Source organism: Platalea leucorodia (assembly GCF_965183815.1).
Source record: "Platalea leucorodia genome assembly, chromosome: 9".
In the NCBI taxonomy this organism is placed as follows: domain Eukaryota; kingdom Metazoa; phylum Chordata; class Aves; order Pelecaniformes; family Threskiornithidae; genus Platalea; species Platalea leucorodia.
In genome coordinates, this window is record NC_138831.1 from 48390131 (window position 1) to 48403124 (window position 12994).

At 52.3% G+C, this 12994-nt stretch overlaps 1 protein-coding gene across 2 annotated transcripts in view; it reads left to right on the top strand.

The window, feature by feature from the left end:
- The first annotated feature begins 337 nt into the window (after positions 1 to 337).
- The window catches only part of PLEKHO2 (pleckstrin homology domain containing O2), a 29525-nt gene continuing 16868 nt past the window's right edge, over positions 338 to 12994 (top strand). For both annotated transcript variants that reach the window (XM_082322352.1, XM_082322353.1), the window contains exons 1-3: positions 338 to 496; positions 5803 to 5955; positions 12603 to 12719. In XM_082322352.1, the coding sequence (XP_082178478.1) occupies positions 488 to 496; positions 5803 to 5955; positions 12603 to 12719 (279 nt within the window). In that variant the 5' untranslated portion in view covers positions 338 to 487. The remainder of the gene's footprint in view (positions 497 to 5802; positions 5956 to 12602; positions 12720 to 12994) is intronic.

Consider the following 12994-nt stretch of genomic DNA (forward strand, 5'->3'; position numbering starts at 1 on the left):
AGCTCCTTATCCCGCCCCAGCGACCCTGTCCCACCCCACGGTCCACGTCCCCCCCTGCAGCCGCAGCCTGACCCCCGTTCATCCCGCGGGACCCCTTCCCTTGAGGCTCAGCCCCCCTCCCCTTCCCCCAGCCCCAGCCCCTCCCGGGGGGCTCCCAGCCCCACGCCCGCGGCGGGGGGGGCCGGGGCCGGGGCCGGGGCCGGGCCAGGCGGGGGGGCCGGGCCAGGCGGGGCCGGGGCCGGCGGCGGGGGCATCCCCGCCTCCTCGCTGGCAGCGCCGGAGCCGCCGGAAACCCGGCGTTGCTGCTGCCGCTCCCGCTGCTCCCCGAGAAGTTGGTGCGGAGGCGAGAACCGGGGGGCTCGGCCCGGCACGACCCGGCCCGGCCCGGCCCGGCTCGGCATGCCCGCCCGCCCGGAGCCGAGCGGTGCAGCGGGGCGGCGGCGGAGCCCCTGAACGGGCGGCGAGGAGCGACCGGCCCCGGCCCGCCATGGAGCAAGTGAGTCCGACCGGGACCGGACCCGACGGGACAGGGAGGGGACCCCCCCGGGACGGGGCTGGACGGGACCCGCCGGGACGGGACGGGGCTGGATGGGACCCGCCGGGACGGGACGAGGCTGGATGGGACCCCCGGGGCGGGACGGGAGCCCCTCGCTGCCGCTGCCGGCCGGGAAGGGGGGCAGAGGACCGCACCCGCCACTTTGGGCTTTTTTTGGGGGTCTCCGCCGGCGCTGGGACATCCCCGGCCCCGCTCCGCCCGGGTCCGGCAGCGGGGACAGCCCCGGCACAGGGAGGGGGCAGAAATGGAGACCCAGAGGATGGGGGTCCCTTTTCCCAAGCAGCCCCCCCTTGCCTTCTGCCCTCGCCCGGGTGCCTTGGAGCTGGCGGCAGTCGGTGGGACAGAGCATCCCCAAGAGCTCTTCGGGTTTTAAACTTTCCAACCGGCTGGGTGAGGCTGACGGGCAAACGTTGGCGCTGCCGGAGGACGAGTGCTGGCAGACTCGGGCTTGTTCAAATGCCACGCTTGCTCAGGCCACCTTGTGCTGACTCTTGCTGGGGTGTTGTACTTCCGTACTGGAGCTGGGCCTCGGTCAGCCCGCAAGCTTGGCCATGTCCACGTACCTAGCAGCCTTCCCCAAGTCTGTCCTCCTCCTCCTCCTCCGTCTCTGCCTGGGATGGGTTTAACTCGGAGTAGGGCAGTGGTGCTTCTCCTGCACGTGTAGGTTTTCATGTCCATGGGATCACACCCCAAAAACGCATCCCCACGCAGATCGATTAAGATGCCACAAATTTGTTAGCAAGTTAAACAGGTAGTTTTCTCCCCTCATCTGGCCGCCCAACTATTCCTGCTTCCTTTCCTTTCCTTAAATGCTGCTCATGCACAAAGAAAGCTCCCGGTAGGGCGGACTTCAGGCTCTCGTACATGCCATGCCGGTAGCTGTGGCTTGTCTCTCCCCCTCGGCCCCCCCTTATTTCAACTCCCAACATTTTGTGGCAAGAATGAGAGCTTTTTTAAGACAGCGGGGAGACGGCGAAGCAGCCCAAGCTGGTAGTGACTGAGAGTTGTTATTATCCGCCGGCATCCATGAAATTAATCCACAGCAGAGAAAGTGCTTCCAGCTGGTGTCCGTGCTCACCAGGCGCCCGCCAGCCGAAGGGGCTTCGTGATGGGCCCTGGGGTTCGCGAGCGAGGAGGCTGGCAGGGCTCTGGCTGCCCCACCGCCTCCCCAGCACCGACCGACCGGCTCACCAGACGCTCTTCGTTAACCATAAATGAGTCCCCCGGTGATTTCTTTCGGGAGAGGGCGTCAGCTGCAGTTTCCCAAGTTTCACGTGGATCTGAGCAGTTTATTTCCAGTGAGACGGTTTTGCTCCTGCGGGTCGGGGAGAAGTGGAAGTGCTAACGGCCGGGCTTGGAAGATAACGTGGAAAGGGAGAAAAAAGAGTGGAGGTCTGGAGATGCAGGTTGTCCCCTGGAAAGCGTTCATCAGTGCCTTGCTAGAGAGGAGTATGCCATAAATGAGCTGCTTGCTTTAAATGAAGTTACTGTAGCTGGGTAAGATGCTTCTGTGCACTCTATGTAACTTGTAAAAGCACCACCATGATTCAACTGTTGGGGTTTTTTTAGTTAAAGACATGAAAAGTATGTGGGTTTGTGGGCCATTAAAATACAGGGGCAGGGGAGGGGAGAAATAACCACCTAATTGTTAAATAAAAAGCCACCCTGTCCCCCGATTTGGCATCTCTGACGAGCTGTGAAACATGAATCTAAACCAGGCTGGAAGAGTGAAACCCATGTTTCACTTCTAGTGCCACCGTGATATAAATTGCAAAAATGAGTCTATGGGTTGATTTTGGGAGCGATGCCTTTGGCATGAACCAGGAATGGGATAACTCAGTTCTTCCCTCGTTTATGCTGGCTCGCTTGGCTGATGCCAGTGGGTTTCTTCTCATGGATTTACACCAGTGGCAGGAATGAATCCAGCCCAAGAACATCTCGGAAAGGATATCTTAGTATTTCTTGCAGAAGGAGTACCCACATAAAGCTGAATTAACACCAGCAACTCATCTCTTTGTGCCATGCTCTGGTTTTAGTTGTGGAATCGCAGGCAGAGAGTGCAGGACGGACAGAAAACCCTGCCCTCGGTGCCCTTTCCTGGCCAACCCCCCCTCGCTGATCCGTGGCAGGGGTGGTGTGAACTGGCCATAAAAACAAGCCACAAAAAATATCAGGCACCGGCTCTGAGACTCTTTTTGCTTTCACAGGAACAAACGATCAAGTTGCATCATCTGTTTTTTTACGCCTTTAACCTGCAGGCGAGGGATTACAGCAACTGCACCCCCATCTTGCGACGCGCTGGGTGCGTGCGAGGGGGCAGCTGCTGACCCAGAGCCCGGGGTGCTCAGCAGCCCCCGGCGCTGCAGAGCGCAGGATCGCACCCATCACATCTATCTTGTAGCGGGGGCTGGAGGAGGCACCGGGCAGCTCAGGCGCAGGTGACTCCTGCACAGTGCAGGAGCCCTTTGCTCGTGGCTGCTGTCATCTGCTGAGACCAGCACTTTCCATCTCATCTTGCTTTCCCTCTCCTGGGATGCTCAGCGGGGGCAGGCAGGGGCTTGGAGTCATGGATCCTCTCTGTGGATGCTCCCAGATGCCGGCACAGCTGGGAAGTCCTGCCTGGTGTGGAGGGAAGCCCATGCATGGCTCTTTCCAGGCGGGTGGCTCCAACCAGGGCTCCCGAGTGGCCTGGGGAGAGGGTGAGCTGCAAGGCCACCCTGCAATGCCACGGAGAGGAGGTACCGTCCCCAGGAGGCTGGAGAGCCGGCCAGCCCACGGGGAGCAGGCAGCTCGCAGGCAGCGCAGGCTGCCAGACAAGCTCTGCCCTAGCTTTTCAGCTCTGCCTTGTGCAGAAGTGCAGGCATGAGCCCGAACTCCAACAAAAATGGTTACTGGGGCAGGTTGTTTTTTCAGAGGTAGATGTTAAGTGCTGTGTCTTCACAGGGAGTACTTTTATTTTAAAACCGGAGGAGACAGGGTCGTTTTCACTCTGCAGGGCACCAGGAGAGGCCACGGATAGACATATTTGCCATGTGATTTCAGACAGCCTTTCTGCCAGGTGGGGAAAAAGAACAGGAAAAATTCATCTGCAAAGCAAAAAAAAACTTAAAGAGTAAAAACATTTTGGCAGCTGTTGGTCTGGAGTCACTCAAATAAACTCTTCGTACAGCTACATCCATGCAAAACGAGGGAGGTTAAAGTCCGTGCCCAATTATCTAAAAATGACATCAAAAGGGTGCTCGATCAGGAAACCAGCAGGTCTATATTTGTGCAGCAATTGATGTTTGCTGAAGTCGCAGATCACAACCGAATACAACTTCCTGGCAACCTAAAAAGTCAAGTTTAAAAAAACCCACGCACTACCCCTCATTTCCCGGAAAACTTTTTCATGCTCTGTCATCCTGTATTGTGGCCGTTTCAAACACGGCTCGGTACAATCGAAATAACTTCTACAAAAGGCGCCAAGGATGTTACAGATTTCCGCCTGATTTTTCTTTTAGGTGATACACAGTTTGTTTGAGTTTTTTGTGCTCGGTCTGCACCTGTGCCTACCTGCAAAGCCAAGCCTCTTCCCAACCTTAGCAGGGATCGGGATAAATGCGGGTGCATGGGGTATTTAATCTGTTTTTCCTCTTTTTATGGGTGCGAGTTCCCTCTTTAGAGTAACAGCTCACCCCAATGGCAGCTGCTGTCCAAGGGTGTGTTTGTTGGGAGTCTGGAGCATGGAAACAGATTTATTAGCAAGGCTCTCCTCCGAATTTTTGGAGCTCATCCGTACTCGCTCGCTCTGTTCTCACTCCCTTCTGGCCACGGGAGTGTCCAGCTCTGACTCCTTTCCATGCACGTGGGATTTCCTCACGTTATGAAACATGATGTCTGAGCTCCAGCCGCTCCGGTTTGTTTTGTTTGGAGTTTTTTTTTTTCCTGTGAGAAAAGGTTTCATTCAGGAGCTAGCGAGGGCCATTTGGGGAGGGCTGGGGCTCTGCTTTGTTGTGCATCCTTGGTTTGTGCGAATGTGCTGCCTTTCTGCAGCGGGATTGCTGCTACTACAGATGGGGACGTGGAGGAAACTGAGTCTGGGGGGACAGTGGGGTTCCTGGGAGGACGCTGGAGGATTTGGGGTTGGCCTCTCCTTACAAGTCACAAGGTTGGTGAGGTGTTTGTGTAAGGGGATTTGGCTCAGCCAGGGATTCCCCTCGCCTTGCTCCAGGGAAAGAGGCTTATTGAGGGCTCCATGGGGTGTTGGGAGCAGTGGGGTGCTCCGAGGGAGGCAAACGGGGATCCTGCCTTTGCAAGGCTCTTCCAGCGCACCGGAGGGGAGGACAACTCTCATCTTTAACCGAGTCTGCTGGTGAAGAAGGCACTCAGCTAATAAGCCTGGCTGTCCCCGCTCCCCTTCTTAGGTTTCCTGTCTCCGTTTGACGAGAATATTGATATTGGATATTTCTGATGTTTTTTTTGAAGCAGGGAAGTTATGCATCTCTTAGTTTTTACCAGGCCTGCAAAGCCAGCAGCCTCCCAGTGCAGGATGCTGGGGCTCCCCGTGCTGCTGCTGCGGGTGGGCGAGAGCAGGCTGTGACAAACAGCAAGGAGCTGAAGGCAGGACAAAAAAACCCCCCACTCTTGGTGCTCCCTTCTCTGCCGGTCCTTCCTTCTGCCTACAAACCACACAGGAGCCTGCTGGGAACATTTTAGTTCAGATGTGATGAAGTCCTGGCCCTTATGCCATGGATTTGCCCACAGGAGTTGGTTTGGGGGCGATGACCAAACGTAGAGACCTAGAGGAGAAGCTTGCAGAAGTGGCCGTGGGCTAAAATATGAGCATTGCTACTGATGCCAGCAGGATCCGTCCTGCTGGGGTTCATCAGAGAGCTGGAGGAGCAAAGCGGAGAGGAGGGTGCTTGTTTTCAAGGAGCACTTGGTGCACAGCAAGCAGGGAGTACCTCCACAGAGAGGGGAGCAGAGCCACTGGGGAAGCAGAGGAGCAAGGTGGACTTGGTGCCATCCCAACAGTGTCCCCAGGGGTGGCCAGGGTCCATGCCCGCTCCCCCGTCCTGTGGCAGCTCTGGGATGGGAGCTGGTTGAGTTTTCCTCTGGAAGATGTCAGTCTTTTCCCTTGTGATGTGGTGGGGAGGGACCACGTGTGGTGGGTGCTGAGGTCTTGCCTGGGCAGGCTTTCTGATGACCTTCATTAAATGGATGGAACGTGCTTTTGACGTAATTCCTTCTCCCTTCTGTCCTTGCAGGATACAAAGGAGGAGGTCTCAGAGAAACCAAAGCCTGCTCCAACCGCAGAGAAATACGGCTGGATTAAGAAAAGCAGTGGGGGGCTCCTGGGATTGTGGAAGGATCGTTACATCCAGCTACGGAAAACGCAGCTTGTGGTCTATGAGGATGAGGTACGGTCACAGCTAATGGCCTTGAATGAAGGGCAGGATCAGGCCCTTGGTGACACACGTTCCTGTGTTTTTCACTCTTCCCTCCAGCCCATTCCTTTCAAAAGAGCTTCTCCAGTTATCTCAAGGAAGGGTAAATCCTATAAAGAAGAGACAGCAGCTGCATTTTAGAGCATATTCTATATTATAACTATTTTAGCTAGTAAATACTTTGACAGTGCCATTGCCAAAAAAAAAAATGAGGGCAGGACATCCTGTGAGAAGGCGAACAGAGCAAAGCTTTGGGCGGAAGCAGGATATGTGCTCTGCGTTTTTGGCGTTTAAAGGATAAAACTGGATTGTAGCAGGCTGGCTTCCCACCCGCCGCTTGAGGGGACGGCAGGCAACCTTGCAGCTGTTTGGCACCCCTCAAGCAGCTCAAATTGTTGCTAGCCAGACTCTTCAGGGTTTCCTTTAGCCACCGATGGATGCCGGGTGAGATTGTGAGTGCCTGCTGTCCTCCTTAAGCAGGGATGCAGTCTGGATTTGGCTCATCCTTTCCCTTTGCTTGAGCCAGTACTGAGCGAAGGACCCCTGGGAGCCTTGTCCTGGACTTCCCTAGATAAATAGCATGCCTTAAGTTCATGGCCTCGTTTAGAGCTGTTTCCAATCAAATGAGAAATAAGAGCCAAGCAAAATCTGTCCTGCATCTTCATGCGAGAAGAATGGAGAGTGCAGGGCTGGTCCTGGGTTGCAAAGGTGGCTCTTTCCTGAGTCAGGCCCTCGCTTCCTGGCCTGGAAGGGGCTTCAAGAGCAGAGTTTGCCCCGAAAGTTCAATATTACAGTGCAGAGCACAAGCTACAACCCAGAGAGGTTTGAGATGAGGGGTGGCTAAGTCTAAGCCCTGCTGGTGTACGGTGGCTTGAAGTTCGTGTGTGTGTCAGGATGGAGGAACATTTCTCGCTGCATGTCTCCACAAGGACCACGTGCCTGTGCGGTGTCGGACACAAGGGGATCTGGGATGATATAAAACCAAAAACGTGGGCATCAGGATGATATAAAACCAAAAGCATGTAAAGCTTCTGTGCAGTGTGTCAAGGGAAGAAGAATGGGGAAATGTTTCAGCAGCTGCATTGCTGCGATAGTTTCAGGAACAACAGGACTGACAAATGAGTTTGGTTCTCTTTTTTTAAAAACATACTATTGCCTAATAGACAAGATTTGTTTTAAACAGTTTAGGTTAAAGGGTATTACCTCCTCCCATATGCTGAACCCTCCTGAATCCCGAAGCTTTCCAGAGGCATTTGTTCTTAGTTTTGAAATGTCATGAAGAGTGCAAGAATAATGAAATGAGAAGTTAATGTCCGGTGATGAGCAGCTTGGAAGGCAGGCAACGCGGTGGGGGTTTCTCTTACGCAGAGAGACGCAGCCTGGTCCTGCAAGCCTTGACTCTCTGCAGATTGCTTCCCAGTGCCCCGGCCACCTGTTGACTCCAGCTGAAGCTCCAGGAACTCACGGATTCAAAATCTATAAACATGACGTAGGTTTTTTTAAAGGGCATGCCTTTAAAAACAAGATATATGGAGGCTCTCATTACCACAAGGGAAAATGAGGCTTTTAAAGTAAGATTAATTTTCACAGACGTTCAGAAGAAGGAAAAATCCCAATCATTTAAAGGGTTATTTTATTATCTCAACAAGGAAAATGGCATTTGTAACAACCAGGCATAATGTTTTCTGGTAGCCTGCGGATTGTGGTAACATCCTGTAATAAATTGCATCTGTAAGCTACAGTAGCTACAAGGTCCCATTATTGTAAATAAGGGATCATGTTAATATCTATAGGCTATTAAACTGGCTTACAGTGAAGTCAAATGTCTTAGGAGAGGAAATTGCTACAAAATTATCTGGTAGCACAATAGGATAGCATGTGATTGTGCAGGCTTGCTACAGAGGAACTAAAGGAAATGGCAATTTTCTGCACTCAGGAGGGGTCCCGTGGCCACAGAATTGAGGCAGTTCACGTTTATTGCTGTATTTATCTTCCTTTAACGTGAGTTAGGGCAGTGTTGCTGTCTCCATCTTACGACTGGGGAACTGAGTTTTTGAGATGAGAAGGGCCTTGCCCAATGTGAAAGGAGAGTCTGTGGTGCAGCGTGCTATGGTGGCTTGTATTTCTGGAGCTCCAGCTGCCATTTTCCCCACTGGACCTTCTCCACATACCTGCCCTGCTTTGTGTGACCCTGGAGACAGACGCAGCATCCCAGACCATCCTCAGGCCGAAACATCTTTGAATGGGATCATTCAGTGCTTGCTGAATCGGGGCCCTAGAAAAAGAAAGGAGATAAAGCCTCAGGTAACAAAAATACGAGCATCTTTCCGTATGGATCCTAAGTTAGACCCCCATGGGAGGGAGGTCAGCTTCCGTCTGGGAGGCCAGGTTTGGAGGCTGAGTATTTCAGCTGGTCTGAGCCCGTCAGATTTCCAGGAACTGAGCTAGTGACTTGGACACACTGTGCTTTTAATCAGTCCCTCATGTGTTGGAGCCCTTCACGAAGAGGTGCTAATATTGCCTTCAGCAGTTGTTTCATATGCAGGCACACTGGTTTATGCAATTGCAGGAGGCTGGCTGCACTTGTAGCTGAGGTTTGTGTGTGCAAAACAAGAGCAGAGGGGATGGCCGACGCAAGATGCAGGCAATAACGTTGTCACTGGAAAGTACAGTCTGAGCACAACACAAATACTGTATTTATCATCATCAATAGCAATCTCCTGGAATGTGCTCCTGACCTGCCCCGGGAGCCTGTGTCCCATATTGCATCTGTTAGTCAGGCTTTGCCTTTGGTTTAAAGCGGAGCCACCTCCCGAAGGCAAATTGCAAATGGTTATTGTATTACCTGGAGCAGATGGGGGGTGAAAGTCATCCCACCGGGCTTCAGGTTTCTTTCAGCAGATGTGAAATGAGGGGAGATAGATTTCTTGTTATCTGCTGTGCCCCTATCTACAGCACCCCACATCTGTACCCTCACGTAAACTAAGAACGGAGCGGGCAGGTGATTTTCTAACGGGGTTTCTTGTCTTCTCTCTGCATATTCTTGCAAGAATAAAAATGAAGCCTTGCAGAACTACAGAGAGCATCTGAAGAACAGGCAATCCTATGCAGAGAGGCTACACAGATCAATATCATCGCTCCATGGATAAGAAAGCATCAGTCTTGGGTTTGGTTTCTTTTCCCTAAACAGTGCAGCTAGTGGTTAGAGTTGGTTTTTTGTTGTTTTATTTTTTTTTTTTTTAAAGTGTACTATTTGACAGGGAAAAAAACCTACTAGGCAAAGAGTCTTCTAGAGACCAGAGGACCCACTCAGCATTTAACAGTGGTGCAGTTAACATCTGCATTTTGCCCCTGGTAAAGTGATAGCAATGTATACCCAGAAGTGATTTATTAAAACGCTTTGAGATCCTCAGATGGAGAAGTAAATTATCATTTCAGGCAGTCTAGATGTCGTACACTGAGGGTCACAGCCCATGAATGTATGTCAGTGAAGAGGTCTGCTGGAAATTTTGCCTTCAGAGAAATAAACATTTCAGTGGGTCTTTTTTCCCCTTTTAATCACTTTTTGTTAAGGAAGTTGTTTGCCAAGTGCGATTCTTTGGTTAAGCATATGCATTAATATGTTTAGGTGGTCAGTAATTTTCTTCTTAAGGGCCAAGCTTACAGACACATACATATTTAAGTCGCAGCATCTGCTCCACAAACAGCTACTGGAATTGGTTTTCTGCATTAAATCATGAACGTAGGGGGTTTTGTACCAAGATTTTAAGCGTCTTTTTGATTGTCCCTTACAGCAAGCACGAAAGCAATTTAAAAATACAGCCCTAAATTCTGTAGAGGAAAAGAGAAAGGTGGCCTGAAGGGAATTCCCTGCCTTGATCGGCAGCAAACGCCGCGCCATGGGACAGCCTTGTGAGCTGCGTGCTGCAGGGAGGTGCGACCGCCGAGTGAGGACTCAACCTTTCCATCTCAGGACGATGTAAAAGGACGATCGCTTTAACTTCTTTGGGACGCTACAGACCAAATGGAGGGGGAGCTTGTCCAGAACACATGTCTGAGACCCGAGTGTTGGGGCAGGACTCTGGAAGCGAGCTTGTCTCTGCGTGATGCTGAGTAGCCTCTGGGTCCCAGGAGGTTGAAGGGACCTGGAGACCTGTGGCAGGGTCGAGTCTTTTGGTCTTTATCTTAGTGGTACAGGACAAACATAAAGGATCTCTTTGTGACCCAGGTAGGCTCACAGAGAGGGGATGGCCACGTGCCAAGGGTAGAACAGAAACAAAAGCCCCATTCTGGCGCTCCCTGAACTCAGATGCTTTTCCTTTGCCCTCAGACATGGAGTTTTCGTATTTCTCTGGCTGCTTTCTTCCCTGCCTTCCCTGAAGAGGATAACTTACTTGAGAAGTTCAGGTCTCTGAGGTGAAGGAGCCATAGCTCACACAGTCAAGCCAGTGCCCCTGGGAGGCAGGGTCCTGCACGTCCCCATCCTTGCTGCCCTTGTTCCCTGGCCAGGCCAGAGTCCCCCAGGCCTCCCCAGGGAGGAGAGGGGCAGCTGGATGCCAAAAGGCAATGTCATGGCAAAAACGCAGCTTTCCACCCTGCCAAGTCCTTCTTGTCCCCCAGCTCGGTGCTCCACTGTTCTTAGGAAGCGGAGGACGGCTTGCACTGGATCAGAGGGAAGGTTCCCCTCCAAGAGGCAGGAAGGATGGTGTGGACAAGGCGGGTGACATGGAGCCACTGGGCTCTGCTGGGGACAGAGCCGCTCTCGAAAGCGGGGAGGGTGAGCAGGAGTCCTCGTGCTGGTCTCCGGTCAGAGCACTGTCAAGCTGCCTACATCCTGAGCCCAGCAAACTTGCACATCGGAGCTGGTAACCGCACCGGCCGTGCGGCAGGGCTGTGATGTGGGCGGTCGTCCACCAAAGGCCAGGATGAGATCATCCATCCCTGAGGCATGTATTCCTGACCTCACCCTTCTCTGTCATTTGTTGGCCGCTGAGGGGTTATTATTTCCATCCCTGTCCTTTTGCAGTGACATTGCAATACCAGGATTGCAGCAGGAGCCTTGCGCCTTCAAAGGGCTCAGAACGTCAGCAGGATTTTATCTGCTAGATTTTAGGTTTGGGCAGGATTAGTATACATTTTCCCAGTTCCCTGGTCACATTCAGCTAGTGTTAAATGAAATAAACAGTAATGTCATTAAAATAATAAACCCAAATTAGATCCAGACATCCCTCAGTAGCTCAGAACTTGCTCTGCGTACCGGCATCGGCTCTGCCGGGCCCCCGTCCCCAGATAGGAGGGTTAAAAAAAACTAAACACAGTCTGAGCTCTGCACAGCAACTTAGATGTCAAGTGGTAAAGGGAGGAAATTCCCCGCAGCCCACTTCCCTCTGAACTCTCCATTCCCTGCCTCCAACCACGCAGCAGCTTCCTGGCTACGACACATTTCCTCGTCCCACACCCCCCCTCCGCTACAGGAATTGCTAAATACAAACTCATACGGGTACAAGGAGCTGCCTTGGGAGCGGAGCCTGAGCTGGGGATGGTCATGGCCAGCGGTTTTAATTTAGGATGGTAATAGAGAGGTTCATGAGGCATGCTGACTGTAGCACTTTACCAGCAAGAACTGCTCTGCGATTCTCAGTGCTTATTTGTGTAATGCTTAGGAAAAGGGAGCTTTGGTCTCTTCTGGGCTGCTGAGACACGAAGAATATTATCTGCCCAGCGTTACGCTGTGATTCCTATTAGGGATGGTGCTCTGCAGCTGAACTGAGCCACGCATCACGTGTGGAATTTTAGTTATGTTACTGGGAGAAATGAGCCAAGATCGCGGCCGGCAGTCATCAGCAGAGATACACCAGAGATAAATACTCCCCACTGAGACGCTGGCCCCAACAGTTTTGCTGGCTATACGGGGCCGTATTTCCAATCCTAAGCATTTTGACAGCTCAGAGCGTGGCTGCAAGAGGAGCGCATCCCAGTCGCACATGGCTCCCGCTGACCTTGCTGGGGCTTGGTGCGGCAGCAGGGCTCGCCTCTTATCTCCGCTCTGCCTTGGGCTTCCTGGGGGGCTGCTTGGACCATCATGATGCTTGCATCGTCTTCCCTGGGAAAAAAACAGAATAATGTCTCCTGCGTTCATTGTGGGGAGGAGGCAGTGTCGCCAAGCTTAAGGGGAAGCCTGGGGAGCGCCCCGAGATCATGCCAGGAAGGTTTGTAGAAGTGTATCGTGTTATTCTTCCTTCCTATGCCAGGACTGGCAGCACGTTGTCAGCCTGTGGCTGGGGCAGGATGATGGGCAAAGACCTTCCCACCTTGTTTCTGGCTGCAGATCCCTGGATGAGGCCAACAGAGACAGCAGAGGCTGATGTTACTGTCCCCATTGTGTTATTTGCTCAGCCACTGTGGACCACTAGCCACAAATCGGCCTGTAGCTTAAAGACTAGAGTGTTTTCTTAGTGAGATGCCAGCCTGATTTATGGGGGCTTGCTGTCTGCATGCAGGTTATTTTTAAGGCAGAAGAGCTTTTAGACAGATGCAGGGGGAAGACATGCAGAGTTTGATGGTATATGATTGATTTCAGTGCCTCCTATTCATAATAATGTTTCATTCCCTCTCTGCAGGATGAACAGAAGTGCATAGAAACAGTGGAACTGGAGAGTTATGACAAGTGCCAGGAACTGCGTGCGCTACTAAAAAAGAAAAACCGTTTCATTTTAATCCACTCCCCGGGTAAGAAGGTAGGATTGCCTTTCTCATCACCCTCAAGTCTGCAGACTCCAAAATGAGTTCCCAGGCAGCGGCACCCAGAGCAGATGAAAGGCACTGAGATTTAGCTCTTTGGCAGAAATGATCTATAGCTGTGAATGGTCTAGAGCGTGTAAGGAGGAACACTGCTGTCTTGTAGACTTTCTTCTTGTGGTGGGGAAAGGGTCTTCCTGCGACTCAACTTACTCCTTGTGATATTTTTCCTGCCTGATCATTTTCTTTCTTCCAGTACTCCCTGAGCAGTGGA